Below are 24233 nucleotides of genomic sequence, written 5' to 3'. Positions count from 1 at the left end.
CTTTTAGCAGTAGTGGGAAGAGATAAAAATACCTCTATCCTATGTACTTTTGACACTTATAAACTACACTTATTATTTCCCTTACTGCTTTCAAATAGGAGTTTTTAAGATAATTAAAATGAGTTCACTAACATAGCATTACTGAGGTTGCTGGAATAGACATAGCTGATTTCATTGAGAGCAGTGGTTTGATTTTCGTTAAATACATTTTCTATTTTTAATTACAGGACTGAACTCAGTACTTCTCAGTACTTATTTTTGAGTAGTATGTCTTACTTTACAATTATCGGTATTTTACTAAGATTTGAGAACCTTTATAAACATGAGTATATTTTAGTTGCTATGATGGAGGTACCTACATTTACAAGTTTATGTCTTTCAATTTTTTCTTTGAAGGCAGAAGCAGGCTGGTTTAGCCAGAGGTGTAGGAAAATAAACCACTCAAAGAGTGCACTTTCTTTCCTTGTTCCTTCGTTACTACAGTTCACATTCTCAGAAGATGGTGAGTAGAAAACAAATTTGGCAAACAAAACATTTTAACAAATCACTGACCTAACATTTTCTTCAGAAATTCTCATTCTTAATTGAAACAGTTTCTTACTAAACAGTATTTGTTATATAGTCATATCATCTTTTAAAGGGAGAAGGGATGATAAAACAGATAGCATGAGTTTTATTCCCAAGTTCCTATAAATGTAGCACCATAGAACATGTGTCTACAATAGCTATATATACTTAAACCACCCGTGTCTGTGTTTGTGAGAGAGTTAGACATTCAGACATTTAATACATGTTTTGCCTGGTCTGAAAGAAATTCCCAGCATAAAATGAATATATCTGAGTTTTTAATTGAGAGATTTAGGCAGGTGAAGTAATTTTAAAATGCTTCAGTAAAGTAAGATAAATATATCTAAAAATGTTAATATGACTGAATTTTTAAATTATTTTCTTTTACACAATGAATTATTAAACTAAACTGGAAGTTTCTTGAAGGAATGGACCAGGTATAATTATTTTATGTGTTTCTAGCATATAGTAAGCATTCATTAAATGTTGAATGTAGGAATAATTTGGAACTTGTTTTTGGTTTGGCTTAAAATTAATTTAAAGGACAGAATAACTTATTCGTGATGCTCTTAACCCAGTCACAGTATTTGATGTTTGCTTTTTTTCGCGTGCTGTCTGACCTGAATGCTTCTTGGCTTTGTCCTTGTGCAGCTACCCTAAGACTTACCTACAAAACAAAAGAAAAGCCCTGAATGTAAATCAGCAATTTTAATTGGTTGTAAGTGGCTACTGTGTTTGATTTGTTAACCTCCGTTTTTTTTCTTCCTCTGTCTTATTTTTAGATCCTATTGTTCAAATTGCAATTGATAATTCAAGAAATATTTTATATACACGATCGGAGAAAGGAGTAATACAGGTAAGTATTAATATTATACCACCATATAAAAGGGGAAGAATATCCCTGTTTTTAAGGAACAAGGGTTAGTCACTCTTAGGCTTTTCCTATGAACTGTGTGCTTTAAAAAAAAAAAAACCCCGCTGCTTAAGGCCCCCTTTTATGAAATTGTTAATCTCTGAATGTTTTCATACCTATATGAAGTACCAAAATTAAAGGATCCCTAAAAAGGAAAAGTTTACTTAATAAAAATTTATTTAAAAGGTTATTTTATAAAGTGTATACAGTTTATAATCATGTTTAAGTGGGTATGATTTTTTATTCACAGGTGTATGATTTGGGCCATGATGGACAAGGAATGAACAGAGTTGCCTCAGTGTCACAGAATTCTATTGTTTCTGCTGCTGGAAACATTGCTAGGTAATATGTAATTTATTCTCAGGCATTTCATTTGCAGGCATAATTATATTATTTATATGCAGTATACTAAAATTATTCCCTCCTTGAAATATCTCCAGAAAGTAAGAAATGTTGAAGGAGGTGACATCATAGGTTATGTTTGAAACAGTTGCTAGCAATGCTTCCTTTTATTCTTATGTTGGATGGTTTGAAACATAAGGCAGACTAGTTTTACAGGGTAAAGGACAGCTTGACCTGTGATTTTCCCTGGAGTTTGAAATTATGCTCTAAGTGGTCTGTGCAGGCATTATAGGTATTATGACTAGGAAACTGCAAGTCTCAAAGTTTCCTCTTTTTTAACTACTCCACCCTTCTAACAGGTCTACATGGTAGTTTCATTGGTCTGATAATGGACACAAGTACATTTCGGGAAATACAGAATTTCACAGTTGTATTAGCCTCACTGTATTCTTGAGGAAACTAAAACTAAGGATGTTATGATTTGCCTGAGGTCTAACTCCTAAGTAAGTGCTGAGATCCAACCTAAAAGCCAAGTTTTCAGACACTATACACTGTTTGCATATGTCACAAGTGACTTAGCTTCAGAAACTCTCTTCACCTAACAAAGACCTCAGATTTTCAATTTCTGTTTTCTGTGTGCCTGGGTCACTGCTACAATCAGATATCCTAGTGATAGCATGTTTTCCTTGGTCTTCAATGACCAAAAAATTCTCAAGGCAGGCAATTTGAAACAAAATTTCCTTTTACTTCTTCTAATTTTGGGGGGAAAGATTTTTTCAGATCCACAGAAAAATGAAAAGAATAGCATGATAAAATCTGATATACCCTTTATCTAAATTCACCAGTTGTTAACATTTTGCCTTATTTGCTCACTCTTAAGACCTATTTGAAAGTAAGTTGCAGACATGACTTTCACCCTTAAATCCTTCAGCTTCCATCTCCTAAGCTCTTATATACTACATTATCATTACCACACCTAAAAAATTAATAATTTTATAATGTTATCCTAATTATATAGTCCATATTAAAATTACTCAGTACTCCTCCAGATCTTTCATAGTGTTTTTCTTTACATTTTTCTCCACGTTCAGCCAGAGCACATGAGCTACGTTGGTTATTAGTCTCTTTAATATAAAACGGACCTCTTACTGCCTTTTTCAAATGTTGACATTTAGTGGGGAGGGGCAGGAGAGTTATTTGTAGAATATCCCATTTTCTGAATTTTTTTTCCTTATCTATAGATTCAGGGTAATATTGTTTTTTGTTTATTTATTTACTTATTTATTTATTTGGTTTTGCCAGGTCTTAGTTGTGGCTCCAGGGCTCCTTAGTTGCAGCAAGAGGCCTCCTTAGCTGTGGCATGAGAACTCATAGTTGCAGCATGCATGTGGGATCTAGTTCCCTGACCAGGGATCAAATCCAGGCCCCCAGCTTTGGGAGCACAGAGTCTTATCCACTGCGCCACCAGGGAAGTCCCAGGATAATATTTTTTTTAGCCAATATCACATACATGATGCGAACTTCTTACAGTATTACATTAAGAGGCACATAGTACCAGTTTTCCTATTATGAACACTTGGTTAAGGTGGTATTCACCAGATCTCACCATTATGAAGGTTCATTTTCCCCCCCTTTTTTTTGCGGTACACAGGCCTCTCACTGTTGTGGCCTCTCCCGTTGCGGAGCACGGGCTCCGGACGCGCAGGCTCAGCGGCCATGGCTCACGGGCCTAGCCGCTCCGCGGCATGTGGGATCTTCCTGGACCGGGGCACGAACCCGTGTCCCCTGCATCGGCAGGCGGACTCTCAACCACTGCGCCACCAGGGAAGCCCTCCCCCTTTTTAATTAGTGATAATCCTTTCAATGATATTTTGATGCTCTAAGGACACCTTATTCCCCATTAACCATTTACCCAATGGATTTAGCTTTCTTTTATGGTCTTTGAAAAAAGATTACTCTTAACAATATTAATGTAAAGAACACACATTCACACTGGGTTTTTGCCAGTTCTTGCTCCTTTTGCACTACTTTCCTAAAAAGTAGCCTTAAAACTATTTTAGCATGTTTAAACATGTAAAAATCCTACTGGAGGGGCTTCCCTAGTGGCGCAGTGGTTGAGAGTCCGCCTGCCGATGCAGGGGACACGGGTTCGTGCCCCGGTCCAGGAAGATTCCACATTCCGCAGAGCGGCTGGGCACGTGAGCCATGGCTGCTGAGCCTGCACGTCCGGAGCCTGTGCTCCGCAACAGGAGAGGCCACAACAGTGAGAGGCCCGCGTACCACAAAAAAAAAAAAAAAAAAAATCCTGGTGGAATATATTCCTTGTAATTGAGTAGATATACTTTAAAAATAAACTTTAGTTTTTCTTTCTTCTAGGACCATAGATCGTTCTGTTTTTAAACCAATTGTTCAAATAGCAGTGATTGAAAACTCCGAATCACTGGACTGTCAGTTATTGGCTGTCACACATGCAGGTATGTTGTTTTATTTATATGTGTGCTTTAATGTGATAACTTTTTATAATCTTCAGGTTTGGAAATTTATGACTGAAAATATGTTTTTACTTCTGTATCAATTATAAGCCATACTAATAATTTGTAAAATTAAGGCTTTTGAAAAATCAGAAGATTCCACTCACTCTGTCTCCTCATTTTATAGATGTAAAACCAGGCCTGAAAGGTAAAGTGGCTCACATTTAGTGACAGAGCCTGAACTGGAACGCAGGCTCCCTTGTCTTATACTTGTAGGTTCTTTCTACTGAAATGTGTTGATTTACCTCTCAATTCCAAGTGATGTCTTAGAAACCACTTCAGCTGGTAGTATGCATGATGATTTAAGATCAGTCAGGAAAGTGATATATGGCTTTAACAGAGTTCTGTGTTTTTCTGTGGAATTGTTTCAACAACACATGTACCTCATGTCTTTTATTTCCTGTTAATAATGGATAATTTTACCCCATCATCAGGTGTAAGACTGTATTTCAGCACTTGTCCGTTCAGACAGCCATGGACACGCCCTAATACATTGACACTGGTCCACATCCGCTTACCTCCTGGATTCTCAGCATCTTCAACGGTGGAAAAGCCTTCAAAAGTACATAAAGCTCTTTATAGTAAAGGTAAATTCTGAAATACTATCAGATTTAATATTAGATTCTTAAAATTATTAAAATCAGAATGCATTTTTGAGGCATTTGAAATTAACAGATTTCCAGTGAAGTTCCTGAACAGTGAAGTTCAGGATGTTATGGGTGTTTTTAATCCAGGAACTCTTTTTTTATATTAGCTTATATTTCAAATTTTTCATTGGCATATATATTAAAAATATAGTTTTTTAAAGTATCTAAGTACTTTTAAAATTGTTTTATTAGCCTTGTACATGAACTCACTGGTCAAAATCAGTGTTATAAACTGTTATAAACAGTTATAAACTGCTATAAACTTAAAATGACTTTCCTGATACCACGCCTGCTTTGTCAGTGTCTTTATGGATATGGAGAGTTTTGCCTGTCAAAATATGAAATTTTAATAACAAACTCTTTTGGATTAATAATTAAGTTTAAAAAATGAGATTCTAGTTAAACATCAAAACTTGAAAAATCCATATGTGGTTTTCCCCAATATGAGAAAGCATTCGTAAAACAATTTGTTTTTATTTTCTAATCATTTTAAAGCCTTTTCTCTGCTATTGTACTGTGTCTTCTAATATTTTATTTTTCAACACCCAAATTAAACTTTCCTTCACAAATAGAATTTTTTCAAGTACATTGTATCATGTACCTTCATAGCATTTTTAATAACAGCTTTAATTGAGATATAATTTACATACCTTTTAAAATGTACAATCTATTAGTGTTTAGTTTATTCATGGAGTTGTACAACGATCACTACTATCTAATTTCGGAACATTTTCGTCACTGCAGAAAGAAACCCTGTACCCATTAGCTGTCACTCCCTATTTCCCCCTTCTCCCAGCCCTGGGAAATCACTAGTCTACTTTCTGTTTCTATGGATTTGCCTGTTTTGGACATTTCATTTAAATGGAGTTGGAAAATATAGGACTGGCTTCTTTCACTTAGCATAATGCTTTCAAGGTTTACCTATTGTAGCAGGTTCTTTTTTTTTTTTTTTTTTTTTTGCTGAATAATATTTCATTGTGTGAGTGTACCACATTATAATTACCCATTCAGCATTGGGTGGGCATTTGGGTTGTTTCTCTTTTTTGGCTATGATGAATGATGTTGTTATAAACATTTATGTACAAGTTTTTGAGTGGACACATTTTCATTTCTTTTGGCTATATACCTAAGAATGGAATGCTGGATCGTATGGTAACTTTAGAAATGTTAAAATGTGAAAAAAAAAGTTGTGTTTACCTGAAAGAAATGCAGTATAAGGTCTAGAACACTTAATAATGCTACCCTGGCACTAATTATATATCCTTTTAGGGGATTTATTTTTGTTTATTTTGTGACTTGTTTATTTATAAAGATTAATGCTGTATATTTATGTATCTGTATTAATGTCACTAATTATTAATGTCACTAATATAATAATTATGATTATTGAGGATATATATTATTTGACATCATATAAGATTTTACATATTAAACTTTTAGGTATTCTACTGATGGCAGCCTCAGAAAATGAAGATAATGACATTTTGTGGTGTGTCAACCATGATACATTTCCTTTCCAAAAGCCAATGATGGAAACCCAGGTAAGTTATCCTGAGAGATTATAAAGAATTTTTTACATAATTTTAAGTGAAGAATAAAATTATGAGAAACTTTATCTTCTGATTTATTACTGTTTGCTTCTAATAATCTAATATGATTAGCAGTCATACTGAAAAGAAGTATATACTGTTAATTTTTTGTTTTTCCTCTGTGAGATTAGAAGTCATTATGGTACTCGTTAAAAACACCTTTAACAAAAAACATTGGAACCCTTTTAGAATGTTCTTCATAATGTACCTGAAAATGCCTATATCTTTTCTGAAATGATCTTTGTCCCACTTAAATATATTATATTTTTAGTTATTATGAGGCCGTGCATTATAGTTATGACTTAGAATTTTATTCTTATGATCTCTTTAATTTGTAGTTCCGCCTAAATATTTAACGTTTTTTCTTTTAATTATAGAAAATTTCAAATATATGCAAAAAATAGAATGGTAAACTGAACCCCACATTAAGAAATTACCCATTTCTCCATCTTGTTTCATATCTCTTCCCCACGTATATAAATGTATACACACAAACACTTGATTGTGTTTTAAAAGTAAATATCACGTATACCACGAAGTCAGCAGAGAGGTCCTGGGTGAGAGGTGCGGCCCCGGCCTATTGTGGCCCAATCCCACACCTAGGCCACCCACCCCAGCCCCCAGCCCAGGAGATGCTGAGAGGAGGCCATCTCTACTCACTCCCCTTGCTGTCCCCTACTCCACTCCCATCTGTCCTCCTAGATGCCCTAGCATAGCTCATGTTACCTGCCCCCAGAGGCTGCTGATCAAACGAGATAGACCAACCCCCACTAGGGTGTGAATGTCTGAGACTCTCTTTGGAGCCATCTCTTTAAAGGCATTTTGGTTCTAGTGTCACTAGCTGCTTCTGGTTATTTTCAAACGTGAACCCGTCTGGTTAGGGGGAGTGGGAAAAGGTGTGTGTAGATGGGAGGAGGAAGAACCAGTTCCTGGGAATGGGGGCATGGTTTGAATGGACTCTTCCAAGTTGCTTACATGGCCTAAGCAGCTGGGGTAGAGTCAGGAGGTAGGTATGGAGGCAAGGAGCACCTTTCTCAAATTCTTTTCTTTATCCTTTGAACTTTACTGAGCACATACTGTGTTGCCTCATTATGCGACAGACTGTAAGGATTCAGAACTGAGGAAGATATAAACCCTGTCTTGATGGGAGCACAGTGTTAGCGGGTGCAGGTTTGAAATCTGGCTCTATTTCCTCAAAGCAGTGACTCAGAGGACTAACGTGTCTCTGGTCCTCAATTTCCTAATCTATAACAGTTTTAATAGTACCTACCTCTGTGGGATGGTTGTGGGATTAAATGAGTTCATGTGTGTAAGGTGCTGAGAACACTACCTGGCACACAGGAAGCACTCGATAAACGTTAGCTACTTTTAAAGTAGATACTATATATCATATATATCATATCACTTCACCTCTATAATACTTGAGTTCTCAAACAAATGTGGACTTTAAATATATATATATAAATATAGCTCATGAACTTTAATCAAATTCTGGTCTCCCAAAAACAGCTATACAAGACATTAAGTCAATGGAAAAATTCTGTATTGACTGGGCATTAGATTGTATTAGAGAAATGTTAATATTCTTACATGTTAGGATAGTATAGTGGTTATGTTAGAAAACATCCTTATTTTTAAGAGGTGCATGCAAAAGTATTTAGTGGTGACATGATATTCATAACTTTCAAATGGTTCAGTAAATGAAAAAATATAGAAAGAAGAAAGCAAATAGGGCAAAATGCTATCAATTGTTGAATCTAGGTATCAGGCATATGGACATTTATTGTACTTTCAACATTTTATTAATGCTTAAAATTTTTTATAATAAAATATTTTAGAAGACTAGACACTTTTTTTTAGAGAGTATCTTAGTTTAGAAAGCAGATGTAACTTCAGAAGAAAACAAAAACTGTATGTCAGCAGATTTGAGCACTGAACCTACCAGTGTAGATCAATTTACCCTGGAAAGAGGGTAGAAGGTATAGTCTTCAGTTACTGAAAACATTGTAATTTTAGTAAATACTATTTATAGTTCATCCTAAGAAAATTTTGCCTTTGTCTTCTGGTATGAAAAGATTTACTATCATAGAAGATGCCTGATTAAAAGAATAGACATTAGAAAATTAAATACAGACTTTTGAGAATATTCGTGCTGATGTATTATTATTAATCTGTTAAACCCTACATTATTTAAAGATTGTATTATTCTTTTTTAGAAGGTTTTGCCTCATGTAACTTTAATAATATGTATAAAACGTTTGTTTCTTCTACATAGATGACTACTCGTGTTGATGGTCATTCCTGGGCTCTTTCTGCAATAGATGAGTTCAAAGTAGATAAGATAATCACACCCTTAAATAAGGATCATATTCCCATAACTGACTCACCAGTTGTTGTACAGCAGCACATGTTGCCTCCAAAGAAGTTTGTTCTCCTCTCAGCACAGGTATTTACATCATCTGTTAAGGTGGAGAGAAAAAGAAGAGAAGCCATATTTAACGTTTTGGTCAAAGTATTCTGCAGTAGTTGCTTAATAGAGTCGTTTACCTAAGTACTTAGGAATGTTTATTCTTAAAATATTCTTAAGGAATAGTTTATAAATACCAAAAATGCGGGCCTTCTCTAGTTGTGGCAAGGGGGGGCTACTCTTCATTGCAGTGCACAGGCTTCTCATTGCGTTGGCTTCTCTTTGTTGTGGAGCACGGGCTCTAGGCACACGGGCTTCAGTAGTTGTGGCACGCGGGCTCAATAGTTGTGGCTTGCAGGCTCTAGAGCTCTAGAGCACAGGCTCAGTAGTTGCTCCGCGGCATGTGGGATCTTCCTGGACCAGGGCTCAAACCTGTGTCCCCTGCATTGGCAGGCGGATTTTTAACCACTGCGCCACCAGGGAAATCCAAGAGCTTGCTGTTTATAAAGTATTGCTATTATACTTTTTCTAAAGTAGCATTTCTATCAATAGTATTCAGCATAAAATTAGTAAAACAAGCTATGTTTATTTCTTATCATGTAGTCCTCACTTGTTAAAAAAAGAATCTTTTAGTATTTATTTTTTGAGTAGCGATGCATTGACAATTCCACTGGTAAGCAGAGGGGTATACACAATAAAATCTCCCTTCTGGTTTGGGTCCCCTCCCTACCGACACCCATGTCATCAGAATCTATATCTTTCCAGAGGTATGTTATGATATCAATATACAAACAATATAAGTATATTTATAAACACACATTAGCATATTGTATGCACTGTTTTATACTTTGCTTTTTATGTTTCAAAGATACATTTCAGATATCTTTCCATAGTAATATATAAAGAACTTTCTCATTCTATTTTATATTTGAAAGGCATTCCTTTATATGGATGTACCATATTTAACTAGGCCCCTATTAATAGATCATCTTTTGCCTTTAAAAATAATGCTGCGGACTTCCTTGGTGGCGCAGTGGTTGAGAGTCCGCCTGCTGATGCAGAGGACACGGGTTCATGCCCCGGTCCGGGAATGTCCCACATGCTGCGGAGCGGCTAGGCCCGTGAGCCATGGCCTCTGGGCCTGTGCGTCCGGAGCCTGTGCTCCGCAATGGGAGTGGCCACAACAGTGAGAGGCCGGCGTACCACAAAAAAATAAAAATAAAAAAAAATAATGCTGCAACGTTGTGCATATATCGTTTTGCCTGTGTGTGAGTAAAGCTGTAGAATTACATCTACTGGATCAAAAAGTATGTGTGTTTATCAATTTGATAGATGTTGCCAAGTTCCCTGTATATATACATACATTCACTATCAGTGAATGTTGAGTGCTTGTTTCCTTACATCCTGTGCAAGTACAATATACCATCGTATTAAGAGTGAGATTGACTGTCTGTTCTAGTGTTTATTTTTCTGTGAATTGTCTGTTCCTGTTCTATATCCACTTTTCTATTAAGTTGTCTTTTTCTTTTTTATTTATAGAGGCTCTTTATATGTCAAGGAAACTAACTTTTTGTGATTTAGTCTCAGATATTTTTCCTGGTTTGCCATCTTATTTTGTTCACTGAGATTTTTTTTCCCATGTGGATAAGTTTATAAGTAGTTGAAATACTCAGTTTTTTGGGGGGATTTCTATTGAAGTTTAAAAAAAAAAAGACCATCCGCACTCTGAAGTTCATAAAATAATTCACCCAGAGTTTCTTCTACTACTATTACAGTTTTATTTTGTCCTGTCTGTTTGGAATTTATCCTGTTTTAGGTATGAGTATGGATCCAGCTTCATTTTTTCCCAAAGTGGACATACTTGTGCCAACATGATTAATGAAATATCTAACTTTGATCCTTTAATTTGAGGGGCAGCTTTTATCATATATTAAGTTCTAGTGCTTACTTGAGCCTATATCAGAACTTTCTGTTTTGTTCCACTTATCTGACTGTTTATTCATGTGCTAATACCATGCATAAGATAAAGGTTTATAATATGTTTGTGTCTGACAGAGCCTGCACCCTTTTGCTTTATTTTTTAGCGGGGAGGGGCAGTGTTCTCTTATTAAGTTTTCTGCATGGATATATAGATCTAGTATAGGCTAGGAATTGAAGTGTAGATGATCTTTTTGACCAGTTTACTTCATATTCTTGAAGTTACTTTTTTGTTTCATTGCTTTTATTAAATAAGGTAGCAAGGTCAGTTGCTACTAGCCATGCTTGATAAATCTATTATTCATCCTCTTTCTTTTTGAACTTCTTAGGGGAGTCTTATGTTTCATAAACTTAGACCTGTAGATCAACTGAGGCATCTACTTGTGAGTAATGTGGGTGGAGATGGAGAAGAGATTGAAAGATTCTTTAAATTACATCAGGTAATTATTTATACCTTTTTTTATTGTGATGATATTATGTAAGTTAGGATCAAAATACTGTGGTTAATACTAGTCTTCCTTTCTTTGCCTTAATCACTGTATGTGTACTGGTACTTGGGAGCAGTATTAATATGCTATAAGGGTTTATGGTAAATGCTCAGATTTTTGTTCTGTTTTTGATAAATTCTTATCATTAAAGTGTACTAGTAAGAGTGTGATGTTCAAATTATATGATGAATGTATTTTTATTAAAAGGACAAGATATTTATAGATAAATAACTTTTTTAATTAAAAACTTTTTTTTTTTAAGCCACAACTAGAAATGATGAGGTAAAACTGGGAATGCTTAGTTTAAAATCAGGAATATCAGATCAAAGTTAAATATACACACTCTGAATTCAAACTACCAGCTCCACCATCAGAGTAGATTACTTGAATTCTCTGAGCTTCCATTTCCTCATGTGTATTAAATTATAATATGTGGAGTGAGGATTAATATGCTCTAAACTCTTAAAATAGTGCCTGGCACATGACAAGTACTTAATAAATGTTAGCTATTATTGTTATTTTCTAAAAGGTTAAAACACCATGAGAAAAAAACCCGGGAGTAGTGGGGGACTAAACCAGAAACTAAAGTAGAATCTAGATAAAAAGAAAAAGAGACCATCCTTTAATAACAGCACCTATGATAAACTTTAAAACCAATAGTGTTTACTTCTCCTTTTTCATACCAGCTGATTTCATTCATTCAGCAAATATTTATCAAGTACCTGCTCTGTGCTAGGCACGGGTTTAAACACTGGATACAGAAGTAAACAAAACTTCTTTTGAAATGTTTATGTTTTACATAAGGAAAGATACTCTTTTTTTACAGGAAGACCAGGCCTGTGCAACTTGCCTTATTCTTGCTTGTTCCACTGCTGCCTGTGACAGAGAAGTATCTGCTTGGGCCACTCGGGCTTTCTTCAGGTATATATCACTTTCTTTTGTTCTTGGCCACTTTTTATTAATGGTTGCATTGGCTAATGTGGTTGTTTAAGGGTTTGCAAAACAGTTGAGCAACTATATAGGCAAGTTAGTAAAATTTAAATTGGAAAGGTGATAATACTACTGGAAGCAACTAGATTAGCATAATTTATGCATTGTTACTCTTTCTCTGGATTCTCTTCTCCAACTTCTTTTGTCTAGTCTTCTACCTCAGTTATTATCTCATCTATCTTTTCTACTTCCTCAAACACTACCAGTTCTGCTTTATGTGTATCATTTGCATTGAGAGATTGAGTCACTTTTAGAAAACTTGATATCAAAGAGATATTATTTGGAAAATATTTAGCTAAGAATAAATTTAAAATGCAATTTTGTTTAAAAGAATTTTTTGAGTGGTCTAACCATAATCTAGTATGAAAATTACAGTACCATATACTTATTAAATACATTCTATGCATTGCAGACTCTTCTTTAGAAATTGCCAGAGTCCCTTATGATTCTTCTTGTTAGCAATTTGAAGTCAACATTTACTAAATATTTTATTATGTATCTGTGTATATTTCACTGTCAACACAATGCATTTAAAGTCTCTAATGTTTTTTTAATATTTATTTATTTATTTATGGCCGCGTCGGGTCTTTGTTGCTGCATGTGGGCTTTCTCTAGTTACGGCGAAAGGGGACTACTCTTCATTGAGGTGCACAGGCTTCTCATTGCAGTGGCTTCTCTTGTTGCGGAGCACGGGCTGTAGGCACGTGGGCTTCAGTAGTTGTGGTGCTTGGGCTCAGTAGTTGTGGCTCGCGGGCTTTAGAGCACAGGCTCAGTAGTTGTGGTGCACAGGCTTAGTTGCTCTGTGATGTGTGGGATCTTCCTGGACCAGGGATTGAACCCATGTCCCCTGCATTTACAGGCAGATTGTTAACCACTGTGCCACCAGGAAAGTCTCTAGTGTTTAAAGCATTTATTTTGAAGCTAAGCAGGACTTGAAACAGTTCTAGCTTTTAAGATGTATAGTTTCACTGAATAAACTCAGCCCCTGTTGTCATAAAAATAGGTATGGTGGTGAAGCACAGATGAGATTTCCAGCCACTCTCCCCGCTCCAAGTAATGTTGGTCCCATCCTGGGGTCTCCTGTCTACTCTGGTGAGTATGAAACATTGAAATGAAACTGTTTCTAATAGAGTTGAATTTTAGAAGCTTTGTAGTATATTTTAATGGATAAAAAATTTCATTGTATTTTCTTTACTGCTACTGCATTATTAGGGAATAATTCTATAGATGTCTGACTCTTAGTGTTATGATATATTAATATTGAATCTTTAGTGTATACTGGGAAACAAAATAAGATATAACCAGTAGTATTTACAGAACTCATTTGTTATTTATTCAAAAGGAAAGAGTTGAGAGGTTTAATAACAAACTCCCACCTCAACGTTTTCCAAAGTGGGGATTGTTAGAAAGTTGCTGGGAAATGAGTCCCTAATTCTTGAATATATTATGGGTGGTGCCACTCCTCACTCTTACACTTAGAAACAGTTTCTGTGTCTAATTTTGATCAGATACAAAAAAACTGGGAGATAATTTTATAAATCTTTATATTCTTCTTTCTTTTTTAGGTTCTCCTATTCCTAGTGGTAGTACATACCTGAATCCATCCTTTTTGGGAACACCATCTCAAGGTACCTCTTTTCTTTGTTTTAGGTTGCTACTACTATTCTTTTTGAGGAGCTAACATTGTGAATTACTATTCTTAATGCTTAGAATGGGAAAGATTAACTTGTCCTATTCCCCTGAAAATAATGTAGTTTAATAGAAGTGGCATCCAAGCAAGTATTGGCATTTGGCCATGAATGCCTTTACTTAGTGGACCTGGAAAGCCCCCTTTTTGAGTATCAGGACTTAATTACCAGCCCTGAACTGTATAATTAGTCCTGTTTTACTCCCAGCATTAATGTGCAGTGATTGCAAGCTTGCTTTCCTTTTCATCCTGCATTGCCCACACTTGAAAGCCAACTTGGGAGTTCCTCTCCAAGTCTAAATCTCTCTTCTTATCAAGGAAAACCAAATTAAATAACTATTTATTTCAATATTTTTGTAATTGTCTTTACCTATGGGTCTAGGGACAACTGACTTGGGTTATTGAGAATTCTGAATATTTAATGTTAAGTTTTAAGATTTGTTTTTCTTACTTGTGTACAAGGTGTTCATCCTCCTGCTATGTCAACTCCAGTGTGTGCTATGGGAAATCCAGCAACTCAGGCCACAAGTATGAGTTGTATGGCTGGACCAGAGATTGTGTACTCTGGAAAACACAATGGTATTTGCATTTACTTTTCTCGAATCATGGGGTAAGTTTTTCATGGGATAATTAACTGTTGATTACCTTGTTCTATTGTGTATAGTTGAACATTTTTAACTTTAAATTTGGGACATTATTTGTGCCTACTAAATTTTACTTATAGTTTAAGCTCACTTGTACATTAATAAGATTGTTTTCTGTCATTCAGCTTTTTTATTATCTAACCATCTGTATTTGTTACTGTGTTTTATATATGTATATATATCTTCAAAATATATCTGTATATACTAATATGTAGTGTAACAAACCATCCCATAACTCAGTGACATGTGTCTGCAAGTCAGTTAGGCAGTTCTGGTCTTGGCTAGGCCCACTATGCATTTGAAATCAGCTTTGAGGTTGAAGAGAGTTGTGTCACTCTTGGCTGGACTCTCACATGTTTAGGGTTATGTTTGTGTGTTGGTCTAGAATGGCCTCAGCTGAGACAGCTGGATTGTTCTCCACATGGTCTCTCATCCTCTAGCAGGCTAGTCAGGGATCATAGACTTGGTGGTGGTAAGGTTCCATGAGAGAGAGTAGAAACTTGCAGAGCCTCAGGATGCCTGGGCTCAGAATAGGTCTCCTATCACTTCTGCCTGACTTACTTGGCAGGGGGACATCTCCAAGCCAGCCCAGATTCAAAAAGTGGGAAATAGACTCCTCGTTATAAAGGAGGCATCAGAGTCATATTGTAAAGAGAATAGGTGTGGGGAGGGATAAAGAATTACAGCCATTTTTCAATCATTCTACCAGATCCACTTAATTATCATGTCTGGTGTGTATTTTTCTTAGATTTGAGTTGTATGCTTTCATATGAATCATTTGCTTAAAAATGTGAAACAGTGCAGAACTCACTTTATAAGCTTCCTTGTTTCCAATTTATTACCCAGGGTCTTTGATTTTTCTTCAACAGTATTTCATTATGTGAAATGACTTAGATCTGTCAGGTTTGGAAATTTTCCTTTTTTTTTTTTTGTTTTCAGATAACTTAGTAAAATGTTAAATGAAGTCATTGCTACACTTTAAAAACTAAATAAACACATAGAAAGGAATTTACTACTTATTGTAATTGTTTTTATTCATCTACAGCACAATCATTAAAACATTTTTTGTTCCAGAAACATCTGGGATGCTAGTTTAGTTGTGGAGAGAATATTCAAGAGTGGCAACAGAGAGATCACTGCAGTAAGTGTGTTATATAAATAACAGTATTCCATTATCTCTGTGGAGCCAGTTTACGTTATTAATGGGGAAGTAGATTGTTTTATATCTCTTGATGTTATAAACAACATGCAATGATTATTCCTTTATATACATGTTTGTGTACTCGTCCAGTAAACTGTTCACCCCCTGAGTTACATCTCAGCTCTGTCACTTACTAATGATGTGTAAATTTCTTAACATTTCAGAGCCTGATATCTCACAGTAAAATGAGAATGTATCTCCCTCATAACATTGTTATGGGGGCTAAATAGAATCAGTCCTAATACTTAATATTGCTCAAAGTTACAATTTAATGTATTGCTTATATGCCCCCAAACTCCAAGAACCTAGCACTAATTTCCATGTATTGGTGTACTTTCCAGAGTGCTTTAAGAAACACAGAAATTTGTACTATCATAAATTCAGGTATTAAAGGTTTTTTTTTAATGTGAAGTATGCATGCAATTTATTTTAAGCTTTTTTTCTTTTTAAGATGGAAAGATACTAAACATCTTTTTAACTCTGATACTCTATTTTAAAGTTCTAAATTTTAAAGTTTCTCAGAATCAGAATGTATTAACATAGTATGTGATTTCATTTGTGTGAATTTCGAACAGGAAAAACCAGTCTATATTCTATGATAGAGGTAAGAAAAGTGGTTGGTTACCTAGGAGGTAGAATGACTAATGACTAGAAAAGGGGCAATAGGGAACTTTTTTGGGTGTTGGAAATACCCAATATTGTGATCTGGGTGGTGACTATATAAAGATGTAAAAAGTTATCAAGGTATTCACTTAAGATTTGTGTATTTTACTGTCTGTAAATTATACCTCATTAAAACCAGAGCAGCAGGGGGTAGAGGGATGTGGGTGTCTAGCCCTTTATTCTGGTCACCAAGTATAAATTGATAAAAGAAATAACTTTACTGTTTATGAAGATAGGGTACCTTAGAATTAAAACTTCATGTTCAATTATGGGTATACAGCATATGTGTTTTTTATAGAAGCTTTTTTTTCATTGTTTTTAAATGTTTGAAAATATTTCCTTTCTTTCAGATTGAAAGTAGTGTTCCCTCCCAGCTGCTGGAGTCAGTGCTACAAGAACTGAAAGGTTTGCAAGAATTTCTAGACAGAAACTCCCAGTTTACAGGAGGACCATTAGGAAATCCAAAGTAGGAATAAATAAGATTTATTTCCCTTTTTATTCTGAGATTTAATTTACATGTTATAAAATTCATCCTTTTAAAAAGTTTCATGGTTTTTAGTATATTCATAAAGTTAAACTATCATCACCACTATCTAGTTCCAGAACATTTGCATCACACCAAAAAGAAACCCTATGCCCATTAGCAGTCACTCCATGTCTTAATTCAAGCTGAAATAACAAAGATACCATAAACTGACTGGCTTAGACAACAAACATTTATTTTTCATAGTTCTGGAGGCTGGAAGTCTGAGATAGGGTGCCAGCATGGTCAAGTTCTGGTGAGGACCTTCTTCCTGGTTTGCAGACAGCTGCTTTCTTTTTGTGTCATTACATGGCAGAGAGAAAACCAGACAGCAAGTCCTCTGGTTTTTTCTTAGAAGGGTAGTAATCTTATCATGGGTCTCCACCTTCATGAGCTCACCTAAACTTAATTACCTCCCAAAGGCCATACCTCCAAAAATACCATCGCTTTGAGGATTACTATGAATTTGGTGGGACACAAACATTCAGTTGGTAACACTGCAAAGTTGTCTTTCCCCTAGTCCCTGGCAAATACTAATCCAGTCTCTTTCTATGGATCTGCCATATTTTGGATCTTTTATGTAAATGCAGATATACAGTATGTGGCCTTTTGTTTCTGGCTTTTCTCTTAGCATAATATTTTCATGTTCATATATTGTAGTGTATATCAGTACTTGGTTTCATTTTTCAGTTCATCGTTTGATGCATATTTGCCTTGTTTCACCATTTTTTCTTTTTCTTTTTTTTAATTGATTTTTTTGTTTTTTATTGAAGTATAGTTGATTTACAATGTTGTGTTTCAGCTTTTTGGCTATTATGAATAATGCTGATATGCACATTCCTGTAAAAGTTTTTGCATGGACACATGTTTAGGATGAACATTTTTTGTTGCTGTTGTTATAAAAGTAATATGGACTTGTAAAAAATTCACATCACTCCCCTGATGAATTAATTTGAAGTATGACAATATAAACTTTCAAATCATATGTGAACATACATGAATATATGAATATACACACATGTATATGAATGTATATTCATATATTCATATACATTTCTTTTTTAATACAATTTTTAAAGCTTATACTCCATTTACAGTTACTAAAAAATAATTGGCTATATTCCTTGTGTTTTACAATACATCCTCATAGCCTGTCTTATACCCAGAAGTTTGTACCTCTCACTCCCCTACCCTTATATTGCCCACCCCTCCACCCCCTCCCCACTGGTGACCACTTGTTTTGTTCTCTGTATCTGTGAGTCTGCTTCTTTTTTGTTATATCCACCAGCTTGTGTATTTTTTAGATTCTACATATAAGTGATATACAGTATTTGTCTTTCTCTGATTTATTTCACTTAGCATAATGCTCTGCAAGTCCATCCATGTTGCTGCAGATGACAAAATTTCGTTCTTTTTTATGGCTGAGTAGTAGTCCACTGTAAAAATAGGATCTAGGTAGGCATACTTTTTGTGAAACATTGTTTACATTCAGTATATTCTTTAGAGCATTCCAAAACTCAATAGAATAAATTTTGTTTGTATTGGCTACATGTTATTCCATTATATTCAAGCAATTAGTGGTATAACTCTATGCGTAATTAGGTTGTTTCTATTTCTTGATGGTATAAACAGGGTTCAGTGAGTATTCTTTATACATGTTTGTGTACTTGTTCAGTAGTATTCAGATGAATTTCTTTAGAAGTAAAATTTTGGGATATAAGAGCTTTTAAAAATGTTGGTATGTAGTATTTGGTTGTCCCCTGAGAAGGTTATACCAATTATTTTTAGCCTTCAGAACTCTTTTAAGTGTATCTTAACATGTATATATTGATTTCTAGCCCCTGCCACTTTTTAATTCAGTTAAAGAATCTTTGTCTTTTAACTCCATCTCATTTTGTTGGGGTTAATTAAATGTTTGATCTGTTTCTCACCATCCTGAACTTGTGGACTTTGTTGTGGTTTGGGATTTGTTTGTTTGTTTTTCTCCCCTTCCGTTTTACTGGATTGATTTAAAAGTTTTATGTATGACTTTTCTTCTTCTGATAGTTAGTTTTAAATTCTGAAAAATATACATCTCAGTCATCATTAATTGAACAGAATCTGTTATCTTACCTCCTTCCCCTACCCTCTACCACTGTCCTTCTTCCTACATAGCTGGAATTTTAGTTGGAAGGTGTTTTTTTTTTTCTTTTTCTTTTCCACCATTATATTATTCTTCTGTTAATAGTTTCTAAGCAGTTTATTGAATTTACAATTATAGCCTCAATTATAACCTTCGATTTTGTAACCTACTACTTTGCTAATTTCTCTTTACTGTTTTTAGTAGTTTTTTTCATTGGGTTTTTTGGATTTTTCAAATATGTCATCCTGTCATCTGCAAATAGAGATAGTTCTACCATTTTCTTTCTAACTCTAGTTGCTTTCTTCTGTCTGCATAGGCTAATATCTCCAACATAGTGTTAAAGAGTGGAGATAATGGTGTGCATCCTGCTCTTACTCCTGACTTCAATGGGAAAGTGTGTAGTGTTTCCCCACTAAAGAAGATGCCTAGATATAGTTTAACATGATAAGAAAGTATCCATCCATTTCTATTTTATTGAGTATTTTTATAAAGTGAGTATTGAAGTATGTCAAATGTATTGTCTACATCTTATAGAGATGATTGTATAATTTTTTTCCTTACCTTTATTAAGAGATTTCCTAATTTCAACCAACCCTCACAACATTAGTCTCACCGAGTATGGGAATTTTTAAATAGCTTTTTTTTTTTTTTTTTTTTCGGTACGCGGGCCTCTCACTGTCGTGGCCTCTCCCTTTGCGGAGCACGGGCTCCGGATGCGCAGGCTCAGTGGCCATGGCTCACGGGCCCAGCTGCTCAGCGGCATGTGGGATCCTCCCAGGCCGGGACACGAACCCGTGTCCCCTGCATCAGCAGGCGGACCCCCAACCACTGCGCCACCAGGGAAGCCCCTAAATAGCTTTTTAAGATAAAACTTACATACCATAAAATTCACTTGTTTTAAATTGGTTCAGTGATTTAGTAAATATATAGAAATTCTTCAGTCATGACAACAATCCATTTTTAGACCACATCCGTCTTGTTCATTTGCAGTCACTCCCCATTTCTGCCCTTCAGCCCCAAACAATTACTAATGTATTCTGTCTCTGTAGATTTACATATTCTTGACATTTCATATAAATGGAATCATACAGTGTGTGGTCTTCAGAGTCTTAGTATCTTTGCTTTGCTTCTTTGGGTATGTTCCATGCACATACAGCCTGGGAGGTGAGCCCAGAAGTTGTGTTCGTCTTCCTCAGAATTAGGGGATCTCCTCCTCCAGCCTCTTCTTGCTCTGATTTCCCATATATTCCCTAGCTCCCAGAGGCCTCTTTTACTGGTCCTCTGGATAGAAAGTCAGTGTTTTCTCCCGGTTTTCACTGTCTTATCATACAGCTTTGCAGAAGTGGTGGTGCCTTTGGGGCAAAGCATCAAGAGAAATAACTGATTCCCTCCAAACTTTTTGAACCACACGGCCCCCTTTTCTCAGTTCTTCTGCTCCAGTGTTTCTCAACCTTGGCACTGTAGACATTGTAGACTAGATAACTCCTGGTGCTGGGGACTGTCTTGTGCATTGTAGGATGTTTAGGATTATCCTTGGCCTCTGCCTACTAGATACCAGTAGCTCTCCCCAGTTATGACTCGAAATGTCTCCAGACGTTGCTGAATGTTCCTTGGGAGTTTTACTCACCATACTGTTTTGAGACTCAGTTCACCTTTGGACAAAGCCTGAAGATAAAGGAATTGGGGGGAACCCAGTATACTCACCTCCATATGGATTATCATTCGAGTTTTGACTTCCCCTCATCAATCTGTGTGCTATTAGAGTCCTCAGGTGAATAGTTGCTTTTTGTATCGTGTCCAAATGAGAGAGACTGTAACAGGCTTACTCCATCTTGGCCAGCACCATCAGTTGAGTTTTTTATTTAGTATCATTATGTGAATCTGGTTTCAAACGTATTTAATGTGTTTTAATCCATTGCAGGTTGTTTTTCCAATGGAAAATTATCCCAACCTTTTGCCTCTTCAGACTGCTCTGAGTCCTTTTTGACAGTATTTGGTAGCATCTTTGCTTTCTAGCGTGACAGGACATTTCAGGCTCATTTGGTACAATTCTTGCCCTAGAACTGGATTTGGCCATTTCTCTAGGGAGCCCTAGTTTCTTTTGGTAGGAAAGGGTATTAGAGACTACAGCTAGAGGTATTAATTCCTACTGGTCGTGCTATACGTTGTTTTGTTTTTTATTTTTTTTAAAACAACAAAATTATGAGTTTGTATTGTTTTTCAGTTCAGCTTTAAGATTAAAGAGAATTTGCTCAGTTTCTTTTATAGTATAGTTGTATTGCTTTTACCCTAAAAATTTTGTTTTCTAACAACATTGACTTAATCACTTATGAACCTCATCCGACAGTGTACCTGTTATAGCTTCAGTAGTCATACTTTTTTTTTTTGCCATGCTCCATGGCTTGCAGGATCTTAGTTCCCCCATCAGGGATCGAACCCGTGCTCCCTGCATGGAGTCTTAACCACTTGACTGCCAGGGAAGTCCCTCTTTTTTATTTTAAATGGAAGTATAGTCCATTTACAGTATTATATTGGTTTCAGGTGTACAGCATTGTGATTCAATATTTTTACAGATTATACTCCATTGGAAGTTATTACAAAATAATGGCTGTAATTCCCTGTGCTATACAGTACATCCTTTTTGCTTATCTATTTTTTACATAGTATTTTGTATCTCTTAATCTCCTACCTGTAATATGCCCCTTCCCTCTTCTCTCTCCCACTTAGTAACCACTAGTTTGTTTTCTATGCCTGTGAGTCTGTTTCTGTTTTGTATATACATTTTTTGTTTAAGTTCATCATTCTTTTCTTTGCATCCCTGAAGTTGCATTAAAACCTGAAATAATCAGATTCTTCACCAAATGAGCACCAAATGCTTTTATTAGCTCATTTCTCTCAGTGACCAGTATTTCCTGACAGCAGGTTCTTTGCTTTTCACTTTTGTCCTGAAGTTTTCATATCTGTAAAATGGTATTCTTAATAATATGTACCTTATAGAGTTGTTGTATTATGTTAAATCATTGGTGGGGACAGAATGCAAGTGTTTGATAAATGGAAGCTATTATTATTAACCATTTACTCTCAGTGAAAATTTAAGCATCTGAGAGATTAAAATGCTCCAGGTGTAAATTGTTGTATTGATTTGTCAGTGATTATTTCACTAATCTACAGAGGAAAAGAATATTTACAACATATTCCAGTTCACTATATACAGAATAGGCAAATTTATAGAATCAGAAAGTAGATGAGCTGTTGCTTAGGGTAGGGCGGGGGAAATGAGAATTGTCTGCTAATGGAAAGTGAGTAAAAATGTTCTAAAATTAAGTTGTGGTGATAATTGCACAACCCTTTGAATATACTTTCTGGAATTTTTGTTTCAGTACTACTGCCAAAGTGCAGCAGAGGCTGATAGGATTCATGCGCCCTGAAAATGGAAATACCCAGCAAATGCAACAGGAGCTGCAGAGGAAGTTTCATGGTAAATTATTGCTTCTGAATAGTTAAATGTACATGACCCCAGTAAAGAGTTTTATTAGGTGAATAGAAAAGAGTGGACATCTCTTGATAAGATCGTTTATGGTAACAAATGTTTTTATTAAAGTAATATTAGTGTGATTTGAAAAGTAAGATGATATGGACATCATGTATTTCCACAACTTTCAGCTCATAAAAGATTTTCATTTCTGCCACCAGAAAACATGACACACACTTTTTTTTTTTAACTTTTTTTGGGGGCAGGGGGAGTGCTGCATCCCGTGGCCTGTGGGATCTTAGTTCCCCGACGAGGGATCGAACCCAGGCCCCCTGCAATGGAAGCGAGGAGTCCTAACCGCTGGACCACCAGGGAATTCCCCGATACACACCTTTTTTTAATGAATTTTTTTATTGTGCTAAAATATACATAACATAAAATTTACCGTTTTAACCATTTTTAAGTGTACAGTTCAGTGGCATTCAGTAAGTTAAGTTCACATGATTTCCTGTAGCATGGTGATTGCAAAAAGCACCACTATCCATCTCCAGAATGTTTTCATCTTTCTAGTCTGAAACTCTGTACCCATGAAACAATAACTCCCCATTTTCCCCTGCCCCCAACCCCTGACAGTCACCTTTTTTTTTTCCTGTCTTTGAATTTTACTACCCTGTGTACCTCATGTAAGTGGAGTCATATAGTATTTGTTTTTTTGTGTGACTGCCTTATTTCACTTAGCATATAATGTCTTCAGAGTTCACATATGTAGTGGCATGTGTTGGAATTTCCTTCCTTTCTGAGACTGAATAGTACTCCATTGTGTGTATCAACCACATTTTGTTTATCCTTTCATTTCTTGGTGGACACTTAGGTTGCCTTCATCTTTGGGGTATTGTGAATAATCCTGCTATGAACATGGTGTACAAATAGAAATTTGAGTCCCTACTTTTAATTGTTTTATTATATATCCTGAAGTGTAATTGCTGGATTATGTGTAATTCTGTTTTTAATTTTTTGAGGAGCCACCATAACTTTTCCATAGCAACTATACCGTTGTATTGGTACATTTCCACTGGTAGTACACAAAATATTCCAATTCCTCCACATTGTCACCAATAATTTTTCTCTTTCTTTTTTTTAAAAACCATTTCTATCCTAATGTGTGTGAAGTGGTATTTCTTGGAGAGTTAAAAATGTGAATCAAATGTTAGGTTGTGTTTTTTTATTTATTATAAAAAAGTAACAACTAAGGAAACAGCAAGGGAACTGAAAAGTTCTTATAACCAATAATTATTCCAGATGTGAATTGGCATAGTAATAAAATATTGTTTAAATTTTGCCTGCCATTCAGTTTTTTTTTTAAGTTCTTTTGCCTTCCATTGTTTGAGCCAATTATTCTGGCTGATAGAACTTTGCTAGTTAAGACTCAGCTATTTACTTTTGTTCCAACGTACTTTCTTTCCTTCCTGC

General features: G+C 35.5%; 1 protein-coding gene across 2 annotated transcripts in view; it reads left to right on the top strand.

The window, feature by feature from the left end:
* Positions 1 to 24233, top strand: part of NUP155 (nucleoporin 155) — a 59117-nt gene that overhangs the window by 14987 nt on the left and 19897 nt on the right. For both annotated transcript variants that reach the window (XM_019930129.3, XM_019930130.3), the window contains exons 7-21: positions 397 to 502; positions 1350 to 1423; positions 1731 to 1822; positions 4199 to 4296; positions 4788 to 4940; positions 6441 to 6541; positions 8865 to 9035; positions 11303 to 11413; positions 12288 to 12382; positions 13455 to 13543; positions 14017 to 14079; positions 14601 to 14748; positions 15857 to 15923; positions 16997 to 17112; positions 22672 to 22769. In XM_019930129.3, coding sequence (XP_019785688.1) covers positions 397 to 502; positions 1350 to 1423; positions 1731 to 1822; positions 4199 to 4296; positions 4788 to 4940; positions 6441 to 6541; positions 8865 to 9035; positions 11303 to 11413; positions 12288 to 12382; positions 13455 to 13543; positions 14017 to 14079; positions 14601 to 14748; positions 15857 to 15923; positions 16997 to 17112; positions 22672 to 22769 — 1582 coding nt within the window. The remainder of the gene's footprint in view (positions 1 to 396; positions 503 to 1349; positions 1424 to 1730; positions 1823 to 4198; positions 4297 to 4787; positions 4941 to 6440; positions 6542 to 8864; positions 9036 to 11302; positions 11414 to 12287; positions 12383 to 13454; positions 13544 to 14016; positions 14080 to 14600; positions 14749 to 15856; positions 15924 to 16996; positions 17113 to 22671; positions 22770 to 24233) is intronic.

This window comes from Tursiops truncatus, chromosome 3, assembly GCF_011762595.2.
Source record: "Tursiops truncatus isolate mTurTru1 chromosome 3, mTurTru1.mat.Y, whole genome shotgun sequence".
NCBI lineage: Eukaryota > Metazoa > Chordata > Mammalia > Artiodactyla > Delphinidae > Tursiops > Tursiops truncatus.
Note: the sequence above shows the minus strand (reverse complement) of the source record. Positions and strands in the feature narration are given on the sequence as shown.